We start from the raw sequence: 23,448 nt of genomic DNA, 5'->3' as shown, positions 1-23,448 counted from the left end.
GCCTTCTATTTCATGCAATATGTCATTGTTAGCTAAGTAACAATATAATAAAAAACATACCTCTAGGAATCTCAGGGGAGGCTATTGCATCTGCACTAGCCAATCTATATTAACACGATACAACATCATAAGCATATCGTCTCATAAATGGATATCATAATCATAACAACGAGTAGCTAACATTCATGCATGATAAGTGTATAAACAACTGACATGCATGCATAACATTCTGCATTTACCCTGAGGTGTAGTGCTACAACCTCTCTCTGATACCACTCTATAACCACCCCACATCCCACATTTACTCGCTTTTTACAAGATCTCTAGGGTAAACATGAGATAAGAGTTACTATGACATGACCCAACCTCTAAGTTCCAATTATGGAAGTGGGGTTCACTAACCAGATTTTTCTTTTTTGAAATTCTCATATTCTTGATATACACAACATTGGATCTTTGACATATCAATTTTTTATTTTATTTATTATTATTATTGTTTTATTTTATTTTTAATATCTATATATATATATATATATATATATATATATATATATATATATATATATATATAGATATATATATTCCCTGAGGACCAAACTTTCCTTTTTTCCTAGTCATGGTAGCAAATGCTTGAACTTTTTCATTTGATCCAACAACAGTTTTTGCTTTCAACCTAGTTTCTTCAATCTTACATAATGACCAAAGTTCACTGAATGGATTGGATTCCTTCTTTCCATAGATACTTGATACAAAGTTGCCCCATTCATTAGGTATTTCATTGAGCACAATGATGGTCATTTCTTTATCAAACATTATTTCCCCTAACTCTTGTTGTTAGTCTCTTATTTGTGATGCCCTCATAAGGTATGAGGCTATCCATTCTTATTTTGATACCTTCATTTTGTATAACTCAGCTCACAAAGATATCACTTCTCTTGCAGTGCTTACGAAAAATAGTTCTGCCAACTTCTCATAGATTTCTTTTGATGTCTTCATCTTTGCTACATAAGTGATCGGTGAATACTTGATTAATTCCATCAAGATTATTTAAGCTCTTATTCCCCCTTTCATATATTTTGATAATGCTTGGTCTTTCTCTTGAGATGGTTTCAAGATGGAGCCCTTTACATATTCTATAACTTCATTCTCTATGAGGATCAAATCTGTCATCTTCTTCCATGCAAGGAAAATTGATGATCCAACCAATTTATTGCTTTCCTTTGCAGAATGAAGACATTTTGATAGTAGATTCAGACATAGATATAAAGATACTTACTTGTAAAGTGAAGATGCTTCTTTAATGATGATATCTTCAACTTGATGCCTTTCTTGATTTTGATGATAATTGATGATGAGTGCTTCCTTGAAGATGACAATATTTTTTATTCTAGAGATGTGTTTCTTCAAATATGCTTATACAAATTATGATGTATATTTGCAACTGCTCATGAATTTTTAATCAAAATCACAAGACACAAACCTACTCTATTGCTCTGTGATCACAATTTATAACAAAAAGGTTAGACAAGCAATAAGAAAGCCCACACATGCAAATAGTATTTTTCCCGTGGAAAGAAAACTGCTAAAAAACCCAATCCCTTATTGCAATAATCTGAAGAATAAAGATGTATTACAATTGCTTTGCTCAACTAAGCACAACCTATAAGTGCATAACCTATCTCTCTGCTCACTTAGAAGCTCTGACCAAGACTTAGTCAATTTTTATCTCTGCATGAGCCCCTATTTCCTTGTGCAATTCCTGAGGAAATAGGCCCCTATTATATAGGAATCTCCTCCAAAAGGGATTGTGCAATTCCCAAGGTTGATCATCAGATTGCATGCAATACATGTACACTCAAGACTAGTCTACAACTGATGTCACATTACCTTGGAATCTCCACCAAATTTGGGGAACTTGAATTCTCTACATGCACTATCTATTTTAGGTTGATTGATTAGTTAATTGGATGATCATTGAGTTTGACTGAAGTCCCACTACACAATTGACTTCCACTTGTTCCTCCAACAGTCGAAATTAGTTTAATTGAAAACAACTTTAGATAACTGACTTTGATTGCTACAAATTAGCAATCAAACATGTTTAACTGAACTCTAACTCCTCCAATTCGAATTTACTAAGTAAACTAGGTGACACAAGCCATGTCACACAAGTTAACTGCATCCAAGTTGTCTACTAATGTAGAAATTCATTTTTTCTCAATTTAATGAAGGCAAAATCAAATTGAGAATTTCTTGCTGCATTTTTCAACAATGCTTGAAATATGATCATTTCTTCAAAGGTCACCTTGATTAATTTGATGATTATGGTGATGCTTCTTCTTGCTTTCTTCGGATATAGAAGTGAGGACTATGGAGATTTCGAAATGCTTCAAATGTGTTGTCCTTCTTTCTTTGAATGGAGGTAGGTTCCTTCTTGAAAATAGAGTCTTTGAGGTCTTCTTCTTGTTGTTTCTTCTGGATGGTATGATCCTTGTGATGAGATAGGTAGTCATCCTTGATGATCCTCTTGATTCACCTTACATCCATCCTGTATTCAAGCTTCCTTTTCTTTTTTTGGCACCTTAGCTCTGATACCATGTTGAGAAATCTAGGGGCAGTTAAATTAGGTGATTTCTCTTACTTTGATAATTGCTTGTGATGTGTTTCTACTTAACTTTATTAGCTCGTTCTTTCACTTGATTATAATTAGTGTTCTTATCATCAAACAAGTACCAAAAAATAAAGAACAATGAGACAAGAGGACATAAGATATAAGCTATCATCTAGGACCAAAACCTCTCCTATGTAGAGGAAAGCCCATAAGTATTTGTATCTTCTTATAGAACTTCAAATTATGAATTCCAAGACCTTGACCCTTGATTAAGACTCCTCCAAGACCAAGTCAAACTTTTCTTCTTCTAGAAAAGTCAAACCAAGTCAATTTTTCCTTGTAGCAATTGCAATTTATCCATCGACCTAGAATTTGGACCTGCAATCTTGGACTACAATTTCAACCTCCAATTCTTAGCCTCTGCTACGAAAAACCTAGATGGCATATGTGAGATTATTATGATGATTTTTCCCTCCTCTCTCCTTCACTTAGGATTACTTCTTCTTCTTGTAAATTTGGCTTACAAGGGAGACTTCATTTAACCCAAAACAACTTTAATGTGACCTAATTCTCCTTCGCACGTGTGAGAATGATGTCCGAAAAACACTTCCCAAAACTCATATTCTTCTTCTTTAGAATCTTCTTCTTCTTCGTTGATTTTAGGTCTCCTTATCTTCACTTGATAGAACTTGTGAGCTTATTGGATGGTCTCAAATGTGGTCGACTTCCCTCTTATATATAGCCTTTTAAAGAGTTTCATTAGGCCGACATGTCATCTCTAGGAGGAAGAGTTCATTGTTTCATAGGTTGATTTGTTGCTTGTAAGTTGACAAGGTCTTGGAGGGTCTTTGACTCTAATTTTGACTCAAATATGTTTATTTTATTTACAATATGTAACATTCCTAAAAGGGTCTTCCATAAATGACAATGACTCTTATGACTTGTTATCTCAAAGACAAACCATAGAAGCACTCACTGGGTGCTTGACCTATAAATCAAAATAACCTTGAGCATGAAACCCAGACCTCAAGAATGAAAATAAGAATTTTATTTTCCTCTTTACATCAAATACATAGAATCATGATTACACATGTCATTATAAAGACGCCACCTAGCTACATATTTCAACACCTCTTTGAGCTTGGCCCTCACAAGCATCCAAACTCACAATTCACGTCAAAGAAGACTGCTCTGATACCAACATGATCCAAGATATTTACATCGATGAATTTAAAACAAATTTCATAATGAGCATGAAATAACCATAAGTGTAGCAAACATGAAGAAGAAACATATGAATAAATGAAAATATGGAAAAATGCACCAGATCTTGATAACAAAGTTCACCCATGACATGTGAGCTACATATCTGGAATCCACTCAAATGTGTAGTTGCTTCATTGGCTTCTTTTCAATAAGTCTCTTCTTTGTCTATACAAGGACTGAACTCTCACTCATGTGGAAATGTCTATCCTACAAAGATATGTTCTCCTTTAACAATACAAAAGGAATGAATTCTCACAAAAAAGTGGCATAAATTATTCTCCCTTCAAAGGGGTTGAACTCTCTCACATAAAGTGGCATAGTTGTTCTCCCTTTTTCCAAATTAAAGGGGTTGGACTCTCACAAAAAGTGGTAAAGGTCCTCTTTGAATTTCTTGCTCAAACTCAAGCATATTTGCAAACACAATTTATTCCTTTTACAAATATAAAAAAGGGGCAAACAAATAATACATGATACTTACATTGGTTTTCATGCCAAAAAGCTCACTCAAAAACTCAAATTGTGGTAAACACAACACCAACATCTTTCTCCCGTCATTCTGCAACTTTTAACTGTAAACACAAATAGCTTTTGAAAAGTGCATCTCTATCTTGAAATTCATGTGAAGCATTAATGACACATGTGGGCTTCTGCCATGAGCCCTCATATGTACTGCTCAAATCGAGATGCAATATGCACAGTTGGACTCATCTAGGAAAATCACAAAAAATGACTATAAGCATCACCAAGTTTTGCCACCATCACCTTTGGCCTCCTCAGGCTCCCATGTCTTGAAAAATGTGCCACTTCTAAAAGTAAAAACTACATTAATTCTCCTACACATAGAAATTTGTGCCACGACTTTCTCAAAAATCATGCACATACTTGGTGTGTTTGCTCCTCTCGCAAGTCCCCCTCGGCGGATGAATAAACCAGGTTTAATAGCATGTGGTGCAGACTTTACAAAATGACGTATTTAATGCTTTAACCATATAATATATATGGTATATGGGTTCAAACCATATATTAATATGGGCTGTTGTTCCAACTAACAACAACATTAAATCATGTATTAAACCCAACCAAAACCATATGTCTCCTAGTGAATAGTGCTAGACCAATAACATACAAGTTGGTGGCACTATTGGTTGGTGGGTTGGTATAAATATGTTCATTGGTACATACATTCCACCCACTTGCATCATCGTTTATGGTGGATTCCAACCAATGCATAGTGCAATATGTGACATAACCGTTGGGGAATTTTTTTATATGTTCTTAATAGTTTTACAAAAGCCTCCAGGTTTGGTAGGCTTTGTCGTCCCCCTATTTCCCCATTTTCCACCATACGAATAAAACAAAATTCAAAGCAAACTTTTTCCATATCCATATAACAGTGGTGTGGCTTGGTCCAATAGTAAAGGTGTTGACCTGCTTAACCCGAAGGTCATGGGATCAAAACCCATTAGCGACAATGCATTTTTTTTCCATTAGCATTCGATCCTAGTCATTCTAGAGATGCCATATGACGACATCCCGTAGGGCCATGTGTCATCTCCAAATATGCCACATGTCAACTTGCCACATCACCATTTCCCTACCATGTCAGCTCCACAATTGTGCCACACCAAAGTCCAACTCAACACCACATTAGTTTAATGCAGTGCCATGCTGCACTCTCTAGTGCTACCACGTGGTATCCCTGCAACTATTTTTTTAACTATTTTTCCAAAATTTGAGATGGCCATAACTTCCTTACATGAACGCTTTTTGAGGTGTCATTAGCATTGTTGGAAAGCTCTTGTCGAGCTTTGTGACTTGGTGCCATTTTTTGATATGTGAGGACTTCAAATTTTGAGCCTTTTTGGATCCATATATATATGTATCTATATATATATATATATATATATATATATATATATATATATATATATATATATATAGATATATATATGTGTGTGTGTTTGATTTGAATACCTTGTGTTTTATTAATACGTGAAATAATTATTAAAAGACAAGATATAATAATCTAATATCAAAAAGAAAAGATTAAAATAGTAGCATCCCCTTCCATGATGTGTTAGTTACTAAGAAGAATAATGGAACCTTAGGACACCAATATTACATGAAGAAAACACACACTGACAGTACCTTTATGCTAGTTCCCACTACTACCCCTCTAAGAAAACTGGAGTTCTAAACACTTTAGCCATAAGAGCCCTAAGAATTTCTGATAATGAACACATTGATTAGGAAAAAAACCATTTGATCAAGTCTTCAACAAGCTTGGCTATAAAGAAAAGAAAATCAGAAAAGTTTTTAAAAATGATGGAAATAAGAAAGCTCCACCCACCATAACTCTTGCAACCACCCAACCAAATGATTTATCTTCCATACATACAAGAAGAGATTGAAAAAATCATAAGGGTCCTCATAAAGAAGAATTTCTCCTTTTGTAATCAAGCCTACGAAGACTAGCAGCTAGGAGATGAGGTTTGTCAAGGATGAAATAGACCCATACCAATGCAAATAAATCTACACAATAAATTGTTCCTATGGGAAATGCTATATCGCAGAAACCAACAGATCATTCAAAACTAGGACGAAAGAACACATTGTTGATATAAGACATGAATGTATATGCTTTTTCACCCTTGGTCCATCAAACCAAGCACCATATAGGTCTTGAGAGCACTGAGATTATTACCCAAAAAAACCATTACTGTAGGAGACATTTTAGAGAATCTATCAAGATTATCAAAAACCTTGAAAATCTAAATAAGAACAATGGTTTATAATTTAGCAACAACTAGATCCACCTTATCAACCTATTCAAGAAATATTAGTTTATGTTTCTTGTCTCTTCTAATAACCCTCCTATTCCACTTTGTGGCTCTCCTTTCCCCTCTCTTTCTTCTCCTCCTCTCTCCTTTGACTCAAGGTTTCCCACCCCTCTACTTTTTCTCCTTTCCTCTTCTCTACCCAATTTTTTCTTAATAAAAAATTTATTAAGATTTTTTGGTTACTAATTATTTTATCTACACAATAATTTTAATTAAATTTATGATACAAAATTTATCAAATTTAATTTCTTTTAAATTATAATTACTAATTTTCCATTTATAATTAATAATTTTCTAGTTTAAAGTAATTGTTTAATCTTGTAATAATTATTTTATCAACAAAATAATTTTATCTAAATTTATAATGAAAATCAACTTTAAAATATGTATAAAGGATAATTTTTCTTAAAAAATGTAATACTAAAATAAAATCAAATGAATTATTATTATTATTTATTAAAAATATTTTAATTTGATTTTGTTTTATAAAATTTTATAAAAATAAACTTGAAATTAATCATTTGTTTTAATATACTATTTTTATGAAAAAATATTTTCCAAAAATTTATAAGCATATAAATTGGTTGGAAGTATAAATGAGTTAAGGTTGAAAACCTCTAGACAATAAGTTGTGGCCTGGCTTTTTTTAAATAATGTGAATTTCTATTTATAATTAACTATAGATATTAATTTCATAACTAAATTATGATAAATTTTTACTTTATTAAAAAATATTAACTTAAAAAACAATTTCTTTTAAATATTGATTTAGATATGTTAAAAAACTTATAAATAAAAGAGAAGAAGTACATGAATTCGCATCTAGAGCCGAGATACTGGTAAATAAAATACAGAGAACAGAGTGATTCCCATAAGATAAAGAAATACAATAACTAAAGCAACTCCAGTGAAAAGTTCTGCAGAGTTTACGTCATCGCAGGAGCAGAATAAAGGAGGTGCACCAAAGAAGATAAGAGAGGCAACGATTGACACATATCCATATACGAGAGGCCTCATGGGTGCCTCATTATCCATATATTTACGACACCAAATCTCAACTCAACAGGCAGTGTAGGATGCCCATTTGAAACCAAAATTAGGTTTACCTGGGTACCAAGATAGTAATGGAAGCATCGGCGTTAGATAGAGGAGTGAGAGGAAATTGAGAAGATGATACTGGAGACGCATCTGACAGCCCAGAAGTTACGTAGGCAGGCTTGGCGGGTGCAGGTAATGTCACAGAAAGAGTTGAAAGCATCAAAGAAACTGTTGACATTGTTGGACGAAGTGATGAATCAGCTTGTGTACACAAAAGACCAACATGAACGCATCTCAACGCTTGTTCTTCGTCCCATGTTTCAATTATTGTTGGATCAATCGTTTGCACAATATTTCCTCCTTTGAATGAACTCCATGCCTGCATTTCCATGAAATAGATATGTCACAGATTATGGTGAAACAACACATAATCCAATTGATAACGAATTCATATTAAAATAGATCAATGAAAACCTATTCTCATAGCTCTACCAGTGGTTTCGAACTATATAAACATGGTCGAGGAGAAGAGTATGTTACCCATCCTAAAAGCATCTCCATATCAGATGGCAGGTTATAATCTGTGTTCTTCCTTCCGGTCATAAGTTCAAGGAGAACAACGCCAAAGCTATACACATCGGCTTTTACAGATAATTGCCCCCCAAGAGCGTACTCCGGTGCCATATACCCGCTGCACATTCAAATTACAATGCAAAAAAGTGAGGCAAATCTTAAGGGTTGAGTGCTGATAAAGAGAAGGCGATTTGCTGAGAAAACAACAGTGCTAGTTCTTAGAAGGTAAAAGTTGAACCAAGAATATACATCTCCAAAACAAAAATGTCAAAGATGTTATAAAATGCAATTAACTGTATCAACAGTTTTACTTTTGTATAAAAAGTTTTTTTTGGGAAGAAAATCACATTGAAGATTTGGGTCAACCAGTTTTAAACCAACTAGGTCCAATCTTCAGAACAATGTTCAAAGAACACAATAATACTTCTCCTTTATTTTTTAGATTTTCAAAATATATTAAAATCTTCAATCAAATCAAGTTAGTAGGTGTATTTCGGTTACTAAGCCTGAGATCAGATGATTCATTTTACAGTTAATGTGGAAAAAGTTGATGATTCATTTTACAGTTAATGTGGAAAAAGTTAATCCCAATGAATTTTAGGATGAGTGTTAGAGAACATAGATCATTTTCCATCCACGTGTAAAAGAAATCAACATTAAGAAATCCACGTCTAAAAGCAGCCTTTGCATATTTATAAGAGAACACATCAAATTGGAAAATTTCAAAATCAATTGTATAGTAATTTACTATATGAACGGATAATGTTAGAATGGATATTGTCTCAAAATCTTACAGAGTTCCAGCAGCCCCTGTACTGAGGTGAGTTTCATCATCAGGAAAAAGTCTCGCTAAGCCGAAATCTGTTATCTTAGGATTCAGTTTCTCGTCCAACAAAAGATTGCTTGCTTTAATATCTCGATGAACAATACGCAGTCGAGAGTCTTGGTGAAGATAGAGAAGCCCACGAGCTACTCCCAGGATGATGTTGTACCGCTTCTTCCAATCAAGTTCTTTGCGTTTGTCTGCATCTGTATCCATGCATTCAGCTTACCAAATCAATACCGAAGTAACTAGATTGATACATTGGTGCTTATTATCTGCCTATAACATAATAAAATGGACATCATAAGATGGAGGTGACTCACTGAATAAGAATTTATCAAGGCTCTTGTTCGGCAAATACTCATAAACAAGCAACCTTTCAGATCCCTCTGTGCAACAACCGAGTAGTTTCACAAGATTTCGATGCTGAATTTTGGCCACGAGCTTAACTTCGTTCACAAATTCTTTCTTTCCTTGTGCAGATTCTAAGGACAACTTCTTCACAGCAATCTCTTTTCCGTCTTCAGTAGTTCCCTAGACAAATTATCACCATCAAAGATTTTGTGACGTAACTGAAACTTACCATTCTATATACTATATATTTGTTTTCAAGCTAGCAAACTGCATCTAACGGTCGGTGAGAGAGTTTTAAGAGATATATAAAGCAGTCCAAGCCTTGTAATGAACCTCTATGTTACCTTGTATACAGGGCCAAATCCTCCCTCCCCAAGCTTGTTATCATCATGAAAATTATTGGTAGCAGCTACCAATGTTTCCAACTTATAAATTATTTGCCGATCTTCACTGAGTGTATCTTCCTCAACTTGCCAATGACCTATACAATGGAAATACACAGCTACATAAATTATAGAAAAAATAAAAATAATAGATTGAATGATATCTGACTTTGGCTCTCTCAATCATTGGGTAGACCTTTCTTGAAGAATATCTGTGAAAATTGTGTTCTCAGCCAAACTCTAACAGTAGCATACATGTCTATTCTATTCTATTGTAACTGTTATGACTCATATTATCTTTTCAAGTCCAGACAACTAGAGAGATCCATTTTCCAGCGGCCTAGGATTAACTTTGTCTGCGGTTCAATATATCTAGCAGTGTACATTTTGTAGTTCAGATTAGGAAATAATGCATGTTCAGATTTAGGCTGCTTCTACTATGCAAACGTTTCAAATTGATATCCCAACTAATTGAATATGCCTTTTGTGTATGTGGTAGAAGGTACCATTTCCCAAGCCAAATTGGTTTATCCTTTTAATTCTACCCCTGCATTGAACAAAGTAGTAGCACATACCATCTAAACCCGGGTTTGATGATATGCGCATCTAGGTTTGGCCTTCATGTGCATATGATCAACCCGCGGTTCGGCCATTAAAGCAACAAAGTTATGGATTCATTGATGGTCCCACGATTCATATCATCATATACAATACCTTCGTGTGGTCTTCGAAAAATGGCGCATTGAAATCTTCTCCAACATGAGAACAGGCACACAACTAATAAGAGAAGCAGGACACCTGCAGCACCTAAAATGATGGGCATTTTGTTTGAAGCCTTGCTATATTGTTTGATCTGCGTACTACCACTGCATGGTGTGATCTGCCTCAGTGGTGAATTAGCTGGCGCTTCTGCTGGGGTGTTCTGCTTCGGTGGTGAATTCGTTATCGGATTAGCTGGCGCTTCCGCAGGGGAGGTTGGAGGTGTAGTTGGATGAAAGAATCTGTATGTTTCATAACGAACTCTGCAACTTCCAGTCAAGCCCTCGCCTCCTCGACGTCCACCAAAGTTTGTGATCATTATATGAGTTGTGTTCGACAGACATAATGTGCAGTAGTCAATAGACATATCTCTCCGACACTGGACCAGACCATAAATCTTTAGAGACAAGGAGTCTGCAGTTGTTCCTGAAGCATATCCAGATCCAGATGTTGCTTCACCTGACAAGTTATTAAATAGCCTCTGAAGCCCCGCGTAAAAGACATAAGGGACATGAGGGCTGGGGATAACCTGTGGATTGTAAGAATAACGTCCAGAATTATCCAGTTGACCGAAGAAATTACCGTTTTCATAGCGCAAGTAGCAGACTTCTAACCAAATTTTACCGCCAATGGCATTCCCACAAAGTTGCTTGATGGTAGTGGTTGCGTTTTGTGAACAACTGGAGCATTGTTGGGTTGTTGCGTCTCCGTTACATTGGAGGAGGCCATATATTTGGTCAGGGCTTTGGCCATGCACCCAAGTGTTAAAACCACTATGGAACGTTCCCCGAACAAGATTATTGAAGACTGTATTCAGATTGCTCTCAAATGTACTGCCTTCTGTATAGTTAACTCTACTGTCGCACGAATATGGCGGCTGTGCATTGCAAATCCTTCCATGAAGCGTAACGATGAACACCGAAACAACAATTATGTAGAATATCATAATTGTTTGCCTCATCGGGAACAGGAGAGCGCATCCAGAAATGGTTCGGATTCCCATGGCCATTGAAAGATGGAGAGGCTTAGTTCAGAGACGTTATGTATAAATATTATATATAACCCTCTTTCTGTTTGCAATTCGATAATCAACTTCCTAATTTATTTGTATGCATTTTGTAGCTCATTAAACCTAAAACTTAAAAACCTAAATTGCTACGTAATTCTTTCCTAATTTTTCTTCACTCCGCTCCGGATACTAAACAGTATTGTATTAAATCTATTGTGCATATTTCTTTACAACTGGAACACAGTTCTGAATATTATATTGTAAGCAACCGAGTTTTTCTCCCACCAAGAATTGAATCTTTTTAATTTATTAACGTTACCACCGCGAAAGGCGCAATGGGGCCAACATTCAGAAATTTTACCTTATCATATAATTTTCTGTCAAACGGAGCTCGACTCGGTCGGCAAGGGTTCGTCTGTGCCGTACATTAAAGCCCGCACGATGTTCGAATACATATCAATCGATTAGTTTTTCATCGTCGCCGCAAATTGTGGGCGCGACGAATGAATTAGAAAAGTTTAACCAATGCCGTGTGGGGAAATTTTACTTTAATACGGCTGAATATTAAAAAAAGTAAAGTAGCAACTTCAAAAGGTCAATCTGGTTATATGTATAGAGGCTGGAAACACTTGGGTCTAGTGATCAAAAGGCAGGTTTTAATTTCATTTAGAAAAGCACACATCTAGGTTGCACTTCTATAATGAAAAGCATAAAAAAAAAAGCAATTCAATTGGCAATAGTAAATTATTGAGATAGTCTATATTGAGATAGTCTGAATGCGATTAGAAACATTTGGGTCGACGGGAGAATCTATATTGAGATAGTCTGAATGCGATTAGAATCACGTGACACTTTCAACGTAACTGTTTATCGCAGATTCTACGCGTTCTTTTGCCAACTAGAAGTGAGAGATTTGCTAGAAGACTATACACTCCTACACGATTCAATATATTTAATTTCAAATTTCATTTTTTTGGTCACTTAAGAAATCATATTTGTAGTAGCTGTCAAGCATACATAGTTTTGCCGTAGATTGGACCACTAAATATGTAGACACCAAACTTTCCCACCTGAAAATTTAACCATACCATAAAGATTAAATTTCAAATTTCATTTAACAAAGAACCAATTCAAAATAATGAAAAAAATTATAATGTCAAATTAATAAAATGATTTATAGTATTAATTAATTTTAGAATTTTCAATATTTATATAAATTTTGAAATTTAAATTTACAAATATTAATTCATTTATACATGTTTAAATAAAATAAAAAATAAAGGTCATTTTTCCATACTAGGGAATTTTGTAAAATTGAATAAATGAATTTAATAACATGCATATAAAAGAGACAAGTGGTGCACATGTTCAGTCGGTGGCTCAGGATCCCATTTGTAGGAGGTCGAGTATAGCCATTCATTTGAACTTTCAGGACAGAATCACCTCCGGCACTAAAAATAAATTAGAAAGCCCCCGGTCTGCACTTTTCATTCGGCAGGAAGAGAAACCCATAATTTTCAATATAAACATGTAATGGAGAATAGGTATTATTAGAGAAAGTTTGTTTTATTTTTAAAAGTGTGTTCTAGATTAATTTTTATTTTTTAGGTGTCAATTCTAAATTTCCTTATTATGTAAACTATATATTATGTTTCTTAATAATGAATTTATAGAAAGTTGTCAGGCAAGGCAATGTCAAGGTGTAACCTGCTCGCTTGAAAATTGGAAATCGGTTAGAAGAATCATAGAAAATTAACCCACTAAATAAACATTAACCCCTAAAATTTTCCATAATTATAATTATACTAATAATAAAAACAATTCATTCTTCATATTTTTAACTCCAAACATTAAACAAAATAATATTGTATTAAACCTCTGTACCGATTTACTTGCAACCGGGAAAAGTTCTGAATATCATGTTGTAAGCAACCGAGTTTTTCTCCCACGAAGAATTGAATTTTCTAAATTTATTAACGTTACGGCCAATTAATCACGAGAGACGCAATGGGGCCAACATTCGTGACATGTTACCATTTTCAAACGTCGCGGTCACGGTCGCCGCAAATGGAGGGCGCGTGGAGGAGTTAAAGTTGTGTGTTAACCAGTTGCATGTGGGGTGAATGAATTCGAAAAGTTTAACCAATAGCGTGTGGAGAAAGTTTACTTCAATACGTCTGGATATTAGGAAAGTCACCTTAATTTCAAAAAGCATGATAAAGTTAAATTTTATTGAATTTGAAATTGGACACCATGACATTTGGTTGTATATATTAATCAATATTATTTTGCACTTTAATGATATGAATACAAATTAATGACATGAATAAGTGAGATATGGAATCTAATTAATTCAATTATAAATATTTAATTAAATTTATTCTTTTAAATTTAAATTTAGGGAATGATTTTTTATTTTATTTAAGAATATTTTTTATCTTTTAACTAAAGTGATGATATTGAGCTTCAATCCTAATTTGGTATGTTTCTTTTTATAAGATTTTATTTTTTAGGTGTTTTTTTTTTTTTTTTAAGTTGATTGACTCGATTCAATTTAGTTGATTTTATTGTTAATGATAAAAAATCACAAAATTTTACACACATACAATATGAGTTGCTACTCGTCTATTGATTACATAAACTTGATTTGATTACAATGAATCCAATATGGAATAAAATTTTACACATAAACAATATGAGTTGCTACTCTTCTATTGATCACATAAATATGACTTAATTACAATGAACCCAATATGAGGTATTTACCAATCAATTGATGTTAACTTCAACATGCAAACACTTGCTAAATTTAACATTCCAGATATAGAATGACATTGAACTTCTAAGATTGGACTCGACTTAACTCAACTCAACTCAATCGCTCACTTCATGCATCACATGCACCTGAGAGTAATTACTATTTCCAACAGTGCCCCTTAACTACGAACGTATGACTCAACATAACTCAAACATGACTATGCTATAAAAATTGACTCAATCATCACTTAAACATGTTCGTTGGTCTAAATCTCATTTAGGCTTACCATGACTCTAAACTTTTACAATTTTGAATTTTCTTTTTCGTTTCTTCCAAATTCTATATCCTCTAAACTATTTCATTTTCTGTTGTGCTTTCTTGTTGTAAGCTCCATATTTCTTTACTTGTTGCTGTTACGAATTTTCTTTTTCTCTTGTATTCATTTTGAAAAGAAATATTATATTGTCTTCTAAAACTTCATCTTCAACAATTCTTTCACTTATGGACAATTGCCACAACTCTTCCACTTATGGACTATTGCCACAACTCTTCATCTTCAAACTGTCTTCTTTCCTCTGCTTCTTACACTTCATATTCCTGACTTTACTTTTTTCCATATTTTTTAATTGTAGAATCTTATATCTTCTTGACTCCATTGCTAAAAAATCATTTCAATGCTTTCATCTTTATCTTTAGAAACGTCCATCTCTTTCTCTTCACTTTCATCATCAAGTACCGTTGTTTTTTTCCTGTAATCTGCACACTCAAGATCAATGTTAGAAATATACTCATTATGCTATGCAGTGAGAGCTTTATTCTCTTCCTCTTCCTTCTTTGCCTTTTATTCCACTCCTTTACAAATGTCTTCTATTGCAAACAAGTTGGATTCCACTTGGATTTTCGGCACAAGTGAGTTTCTCTCACCAAATAACAACATATCAATATGTTCTTTCTATTGCATCATGTGCAACCACTCATTATTAGTTAAATTATCTTCATCAAAGTTAACATCAACATAATTTTCATCCACTATGTTATGGCATATTCGAGCATGCATGTGCTCATTAACAATTACAACTCCACCAAATTCATTAGCTGTGACTAGATTCACTAATTCACATCTCACTTTGTTGTCATCATCCACATGTGTTTCGTCATAGTGGGATTCACCATCATCTGCACAATCCATGTTACTAGATTCACTAATTCACATCTCACTTTGTTGTCATCATCCACATGTGTTTCGTCATAGTGGGATTCACCATCATCTGCACAATCCATGTTACAATGGAGTTCTTGAGCATTTCTATGCTTTTGCTCTACTTCACATATAGAGGCTTCAACTTCTCTCTCTACAATATTTGTTGTGTCTTCTTTATCTTTCACATATGCAGCTACATGTTTGTACCCTGCACAAAAACTCCACATTCAATGCATGGTTCATAAAATCCAATGTTAAAGCATCACATACTTCATCATATGGGTTATTAGACCAGTACTAAATTAACACTTTACCTCGAAGAAAAGTTTGCATTTTGACAACCCAAAAATCATTTTTTTACTAGTAAACATCGGAGGTGGTAGCAGATCCAAGCTACACCAATCACCCTCGACCTCTTCTTCGTCTTCTGCTAGACTTCTCAGTTCCTCGGTTGTAGCCTAAACCTCCCTAAAAATGGCACCGATCTGTGCCTCTTCTTTTCAATTCCTTTCCTTAATCTGCTTTAGTCGCGCTTTGGGACCCATGACCATTGTCTTTCTTTTGTTTTTTTGTCTACTTCCCTTATTGCATGAGGCTTCCCTCCATATCACCCCCAAAAAAATATGATATTTAATATGCACCATTATAATGCATATTCTTCACCCAAAATACTATCATACTTGACAGAACAAAACAAAATTTTATAGAAGAATAAACTTTTACAAATCCTTAAACTCTCTTTCCAATAAAAACTCTTTTTTAAATTCTCTTTTAACAACCACTTTATAAAATGTCATTAAAAAATATGTAATGATAATCCTCCTCTTTTTAAAAAAATATGTAATGATAAACCTCTTCTCTTTTTTAAATAATAAATTATTTTTATTATTTATTTTTTCGCTCAAATAAAACTCTTTAACATAGCCATTTTCGAAACTTTTCACAAAACCTTTTAGAACTTGCCTTTTTAATAAACTTTAACCTCAAAATAAAAGAACTTTCCTTTAAACTTTACGGTTACCCTCCTGACTTTGACTTTGAATAACTTGGGTACCTTTTTTATTTTATTTTTTATAATCTACCAAAAAATATCTCACAGCAATATCATAATTATCAAACAACGAACCTTTGCGTAAGTCTTTCCCCAAATTAATTTATTTGAACTTCCCCCGAGTGGCGCTGCACGCATTAGCTATGGTTGCTGGATTTGCTGCAACGACCTATGGCTTCCTGAAATTCACGTGTGACACCTTCACATTAGCACAACAACTCACGACTTAACTGATTTATATAGCTCGACGGCTGCTCCTCTCGGCTTAATCCACGACATTTTCTCAATATGGCGAGCGACTCTGCAGGCTAGTGTCGAGTGTCGAATCACATACACAATGGCAGTTCAACAAAGCAAATGAACTTGCAAACACTCTGTGAGTGATGATAACACAGTAGCTGGTTGTGGCAGCTCATAAAATTTTCATTTTTTTTTATTAATTTGATGGAAAGAGAAAAGGAAAATATGAGTTGCACAAATTTGACTGGATTACAATGAATCTATAAAGAGTTATATTTTTTAACTGAAAATTCAATTAATACTAATTTTAATATGTAAACATTTACATAAATTTAACTTTCCAAATATAAAATGAACTCAAGCTTCACATATTAAACTTGAGTTAAATCAAATGCTCACTTCATCCATCACATGCACCAAGGAATAATTACCATTTCCAAGGGTTAAAACACTAAACACTTTAAACCTGAACACTTATTCATGGATCAACTACTTTGACACCATAGAGAGAGGGTATGTTGGACTCATAGACCTATTCGCCTCCACTCTACTAATCTCTCCACTTAAAAACTTATATATAATAATTTTAATTATTAGAAATAATTTTTTTTAATTATATATTAAGTAATAATATTATTAATATTGGATATACAAAAAATCCTTATGATTTTACTAACATTCAGGGAGATCCTGAGTAGTGTGGAGGGAGAACGATGGAACTGGCTTCTGACTACTAGGGTTTTGTACTATTCTCAGACGGCGCAGCCTGACCTGCGCAGATAGCCATCGCGGACCTGACCCTGCACCCAGAAATCACTCAACTGCATTGTAAGGGAACGAAGGGCAAATGGATAACCCCCAGGGGCCAACAAATCACAGCACCAAACCGAAAGAACGATACGCTTTGGATCGATCAACGAGAATGTGATCAACCAGGAGATCCCGCGCCGGCATGAGCGCAATGGCAAGGACAAACTGGAAAATAAGGCGGATGAAGAAACAGGGCGGAATAACCGACCAGACGATACCCCGAAGGTCTCCTCAACCACCTACAGACCAATAGCAACAGATCGACCCAGAATCAAACTGCCGGGAGAAAAAATAGAAGAAAGAATCCAGTTTATGACAGATCATGCGCTCATCGGAAAATTTATAGGGTTTTGGCCGACGGAAAAAGCCCTACACAGTTGGATCGCAGCGAAATGGAAGCCTAAGGGCGATGTAACTCTGCAGCTAGGCCCAAAAGGATTCTTCACAACGATCTTCTTTTGCCTGGAAGACAAATACAGAATCCTAGTTGAGGGACCCTACTTCTTCAACTCAGCCGGCTTATACTTAAGGGACTGGGCACCCAGATTCAACCCGGATAAGGAGGACCTCACATGGGCTCCGGTCTGGATAAGACTATACTCACTCCCAGATGAGTACTGGGGCGAGGATATCCTGAGAAACATTGGAAATGGTTTGGGGGAATACATAAAGGCTGCTGAAGAAACGAAAATGCGTAGATACACATCATACGCCCGCATCTGCGTCTTCATGCGTCTGGACAAAGCTCTGCCAGAATCGGTAAGTCTCTCTCACCGTGACTATGAATGGATTCAACCCTTAGACTATGAACATGTCCCGTTTCGATGCCGTAAATGCCATGCCATAGGGCATCTTTTTAGAGATTGCCCCCTAAATGTCAAAGCTACTGCCCCTAACCCCTCTGACTCTCTGACCCATGATGGCTTCACCAAAGCCCCTACCCGCAAACGAGCTCATAAAAAATCAACAACAGGGAAGAAACCCCAGCAAAATAATACCTCTGACCCTGCGGTCAGAAACAGCTTTGGAATCCTGGCTCAATCCACGGAAGAGCAAAACACATCCTCTCCCCCCAACTCTGATATCCCTTCCTCCTCCACCTAGCCACCTCCTCCAGCCCCCTCCTCGGATCCACCTCCAACCAAAGTAGCCCCAGATAACCCCTCAAAAAGCAAGGAAAAGCAAGGGGAAAAAGAAAATGAAATGGAGGTTGACGGATCCTCCGACCCTCTCCAAAGCCCAAACATGCCCATGGAAGAAGACAACCAGATGCAACGCATGGAGGAAGAACCGGAGAGTATAGATCTAAATGGATTAGATATATTAGAACTAGAAGCAGCATGCAAAAAGAAAGCTTATGAAAGCATCCCAGAGTTTCAGCTTAACAAACTGGAAATGGTTATCTCCAGAGCATACCATCAGCACCAGCTTGGTATCCAAGCAGGAAGCCAATGGGATTTAAGCCAAACTCCAAAAGACTCGAAAAAAAGAGGAAGAAGAACTGATCTCCAAAGAACAATAGTGGTAGGGAAGATCCTGGTAGACTCAGGCAGGTATGCTAAGCTTACGAAGTACTACAAGCCCTCTACCAATAGTGAATCATGAAGCTCATTTCATGGAACCTAAGGGGGCTCAATAGCCCGGGAAAACTCAGAATGCTAAAAAATATGTTAAGAATGGAAAAGCCGCAAATATGCTTTCTCCAAGAGACAAAATGTAACAGCTCAGCACTAGAAATGATCCTCTCCAAAGCCTAGCCAAGATGTCAATCGGTGGCTGTGGATGCCTCTGGTGCATCTGGGGGGTGAGTTATCGCATGGAACTCTCAAGCACTTACCCTCACGAACTTTCATGCTTCACATAGTCTAATTTAGGCTGCTTTCCACATAATAGGCACGAATATACATGGGAATCTCTCGAATGTATACTTCCCTCAGGAAGCAAAGGAAAAAATTGCTCTCCTCCACACCATAGAAGCTCTTAACTCCAATAGAAGGCACCCGCTCTGGATTGTTGGAGGGGATTTTAACATGATAACAAAATTGGAGGAAAAGATTGGAGGCAGAAACAGGCTGGAACAGGAAAATACCCACTTTAAAGACTTTATCCAGAATGCATCCCTGATAGATTTACATTTTTGCAATGGCACTTTTACGTGGAGCAACCGAAGAGCAGGCAAGCATCAAATAGCCTCCAAGCTAGATCAGTTTCTAATCTCAGACAACTCGATTCACCTAGGGGGAGACTTCTCGGCAACCATTCTTCCACACTCAAGATCCGATCACTGGCCGGTTGCCCTTCAATGGCAACGTCCTGGCAGCACCACAAGAAGACCTTTTCGCTTCGAGGAATTTTGGTTCACCCATCCCTCACTGAAAGATTTGGTTCACTCTACATGGACATCCTTCAGGCCTCCAGACGACTCCAACAAAAACTCAAACATCTAAAGCTCTGCCTCAAGCGATGGAACAGAGAGACCTTTGGAAACATCTTCAAGGCGCAACATGATCTTCAAAAAGCCCTGAAGGAACTGCAGCAAGAAATAAGTACAGAAGGCCACACAGAGAGAACCCTTAAGCAGGAGCAGCTCATCCACAATCAGCTTGAGGAGAGAAGAAAGCAGGAGGAGATATACTGGAAGCAAAAGTCCAGAATCAGATGGTTAAAAGAGGGAGAACGAAACACCAAATTCTTTCACAGAACCATTGTGCAACGTGGAATGGGCAATAATATCCCTTACATTCAAAAGTTAGGAGGAGAAAGGGTGGAACAACACGAAGAAATTGAGAAGGAATTCCTCAATCACTTCAAGCAAGTCCATCAAGAGCCTGATATCAACAGACGTCCTGCAATTGAAAGAATCACATGCAATGTGCCAAAATTAATCACAGCGGAGCACAATGAACTCCTCCTCAGTCCAATTCAAACACAGGAAGTGGACGTAGCTATGGCTCAGCTTAAAGAAGGTAAAGCTCCCGGCCCGGATGGTTTCACCACCACTTTCTTTCACAAGTTCTGGGAACTGATAAAATTGGAAGTATGGGAAGTGGTTGAGGAATCGCGAGTGAATCACTGGCTGCTTCCCTCACTTAACTCCACCTTCATAGCCTTAATCCCAAAAGAGGAGGACTCGATCAAACCGGACAAATTCAGACCGATCGCACTCTGCAACGTAATATACAAAGTCATCTCCAAAGTCATTGCAAACAGGCTAAAGCCCCTCTTGCCAATGCTCATTTCTCCAGAACAGTCAGGATATGTGGAGGGGAGACAGATCATGGACGGCATCATCCTCTCGCATGAGATCATACACACTCTCAAGCACTCAAAACAGGCAGGTATGCTCCTAAAACTTGATCTTTCCAAAGCATTTGATAAACTCAGCTGGGATTATGTACAGCAAATGCTAACTGCTTTCGGTTTTAGTCCCGCATGGATTCGCTGGGTTATAAGCCTTATCTCCTCCACTAGCTTTTCCATACTCGTGAATGGGATCCCCTCTCGACCCTTCGCCCCCTCCCGAGGCATAAGGCAAGGGGACCCTCTCTCCCCCTTCCTCTTTGTATTAATGGCTGAAGGACTGGGACGTCACATTAATAATGCCCTTCACACTCATCAGCTTAGAGGTCTCTCCATTCATCAATTGCCTGCCATTTCCCATCAGCAATTTGTTGATGACACCATGCTCTTTGGTTACCCCTCCATTCAAGAAGCCTCCAGATTTAAAGCCGTGCTCAATGACTTCGCCGAAGCCTCTGGAACCAGCATCAATTGTTCCAAATCGCAGATCTTCTTCTTTAATACCCCTCCGGTTGTCAAGTCTGCTATAGTCCGCATTTTGGGGTTCCCTATTGCCACCCTTCCCTCCAAATACCTTGGGGCCCCCCTTACTGTCTCTGCCATCAAGCACTCCTCATGGCGCAACCTTATTGAAAAGCTTGAATCCCGTCTCAACCAGTGGACGCACAGAGCTTTGAACTTAGTCAGCCGCGCAGTGCTCATAAAGGTCGTTCTTCAAGCAATGCCGCTGTACTTATTTTCCATCCTGGCTGCACCAAAGTGGGTCCTAAAAAGACTAAGGAATATTCAGAGAGGCTTCCTCTGGGGCAGCAATGCAACTAATCACAAATGGGCACTGGTAAAGTGGAGCACTGTATGCAAACCAAAAGCAAAAGGAGGCATTGGTCTAAGAGATCCCGAGCACAGCAATGCCATCATGGGAGCCAAAATATGGTGGCAATGGCTCACCAGTCCAGGTAAACCCTGGGTCACATTATGGACGGCAAAGTATGCCAATCATCGACCCCAGGAAGAACTCATCAGATTAAAGCCCAATGATAAAGGATCGCTAATTTGGAATGCAGCCAAAGAACACTATCAAATGATTCAGCAGCACAGTTTCTGGGAGGTAAGAAACGGTCACACCACTAGATTTTGGACAGACGCCTGGAACCAAATGCCTATTCTTAGCAATGTTCTGAACCTGCCACCGGACACCATTGAGGAGGAGACACAGCAAGCTAAGATTAGGCGGTACTGGGCTCAGGAATCTGAGAAGGGCTTTAGGATTTGGAAACCGGGTAACCATGTACTCACAAATGAAGATCTCCAAATTTCCATGGAGCTGGAAAGGGAACTCAGCAAAAGGAAAATTAGGTGCGACGAGAGTAGAGACATTCTAAGGTGGGGATACCAACCGAAAGGAGCTTTCACCATGTCCGAGGCCTACAAAATCATATGCAATGACTTCGTTCCCCAGGACCCAATCTGGAGTAAAATATGGAGTTCGGGCTCCTGGCCCAAAATCTGTTACTTTCTCTGGTTGGTAGGACATCAGAGAATTCTAACCTGGGACAAGCTTAGAAGAAGAAACTTTCATGGCCCCTCCATCTGTTTCAACTGCAGCGCCCATGAGGAAACTCTCCAACATCTGCTGGACTCTTGCCCCCTGGCAAATCAACTTTGGGAAAAGGCGAGCTTTCGGTGTCAAAGAAGATGTAGACTTGAGAATGAAATCACGAATTCTATACGTCAGTGGCAACAGGACCCTTACAAGAGTGAAATCCTCAATCATCTTTGGAGACTAGTTCCTGGGCTAGTTTTGTGGAGCATATGGAAGGAGCGAAACAAGCGTATTTTTAAAAATCAGTGCTCCTCGATAGACAACATTTGGAACCTGCTCTGCAGAAATCTTCAAGAGACTCTTATGCTAAAACCCTGGAAGGAGGAGGACTGGCCTACGCTAGCCAACGAAAAAACCATTATGGACAACTGGCAAATTCATCATACTCAAGGCTCTCACAAGCTGGACCACTCTAAAACCAGCAATAAAAATCAGAATACATGGAAGCCCCCACCAAAGTATACATTCAAACTCAACTTTGATGGTGCCTCAAAAGGGAACCCCGGTCTCGCAGGCTTTGGAGGAATAATAAGGAATCATGAAGGTGTTCCCTTGATGCTGTATTTCTGAAACATTGGATGGGACACCAACAACTCAGCTGAGCTAGAGGGTCTATGGCGGGGATTACTACTTGCTGGGGGACACAACTTTCACCCCTTGGAGGTGGAAGGAGATTCTCAGATCCTCATAAACATGGCCAAAAAAATCCTTAATGGATCTCAGGCCAGGAAAATAGCCACCAGCTGGAGGCTTGAAGCAAGACTGGAAGCCATAGAACGTGAGCTCCATAACAACAGAGCAATCACCTTCACACACACAAGATGGGAGG

General features: G+C 37.2%; 2 protein-coding genes across 2 annotated transcripts; one reads left to right on the top strand and one right to left on the bottom strand.

Moving 5' to 3' along the window:
* Positions 1-7,819: 7,819 nt before the first annotated feature.
* On the bottom strand, positions 7,820-11,656 carry LOC149246382 (cysteine-rich receptor-like protein kinase 15). The gene is made up of 6 exons (XM_089441064.1): positions 10,603-11,656; positions 9,850-9,986; positions 9,475-9,685; positions 9,123-9,357; positions 8,296-8,446; positions 7,820-8,134 (listed from the first exon to the last, which is right to left on the bottom strand). The coding sequence occupies exons 1-6, from the start codon at positions 11,654-11,656 to the stop codon at positions 7,820-7,822; spliced, it is 2,103 nt and encodes a 700-aa protein (XP_089297190.1).
* A 335-nt stretch (positions 11,657-11,991) lies between these two features.
* On the top strand, positions 11,992-23,189 carry LOC149246381 (uncharacterized). Its single transcript, XM_089441057.1, has 3 exons — positions 11,992-12,078; positions 17,843-18,475; positions 19,878-23,189. Exons 1-3 carry the CDS (start codon positions 11,992-11,994, stop codon positions 23,187-23,189), a joined length of 4,032 nt encoding a protein of 1,343 aa, XP_089297183.1.
* The last annotated feature ends 259 nt before the right edge of the window (positions 23,190-23,448 follow it).

The sequence above is a fragment of the Pinus tabuliformis genome, chromosome 7 (assembly GCF_031772625.1).
Source record: "Pinus tabuliformis cultivar Carrire ecotype Pingquan chromosome 7, CPIR1, whole genome shotgun sequence".
Lineage (NCBI taxonomy): Eukaryota > Viridiplantae > Streptophyta > Pinopsida > Pinales > Pinaceae > Pinus > Pinus tabuliformis.
This window is presented reverse-complemented; position numbering and strand designations above follow the sequence as displayed.

What these genes read in the sequence shown, in the direction of transcription:
- LOC149246382 (XM_089441064.1), bottom strand. Translation starts at nt 11,656, where the DNA reads ATGGCCATGGGAATCCGAACCATTTCTGGATGCGCTCTCCTGTTCCCG. An exon ending in TTTTCGAAGACCACACGAAG is followed by an intron (nt 9,987 to 10,602) that starts GTATTGTATATG and finishes TCCATTGTATAG; the next exon opens with GTCATTGGCAAGTTGAGGAA. An exon ending in ACAGGGGCTGCTGGAACTCT is followed by an intron (nt 8,447 to 9,122) that starts GTAAGATTTTGA and finishes TTGAATGTGCAG; the next exon opens with CGGGTATATGGCACCGGAGT.
- LOC149246381 (XM_089441057.1), top strand. Translation starts at nt 11,992, where the DNA reads ATGGGGCCAACATTCAGAAATTTTACCTTATCATATAATTTTCTGTCA. An exon ending in GGCAAGGGTTCGTCTGTGCC is followed by an intron (nt 12,079 to 17,842) that starts GTACATTAAAGC and finishes GTGATCAACCAG; the next exon opens with GAGATCCCGCGCCGGCATGA. An exon ending in ACAAAGCTCTGCCAGAATCG is followed by an intron (nt 18,476 to 19,877) that starts GTAAGTCTCTCT and finishes TTTTACGTGGAG; the next exon opens with CAACCGAAGAGCAGGCAAGC.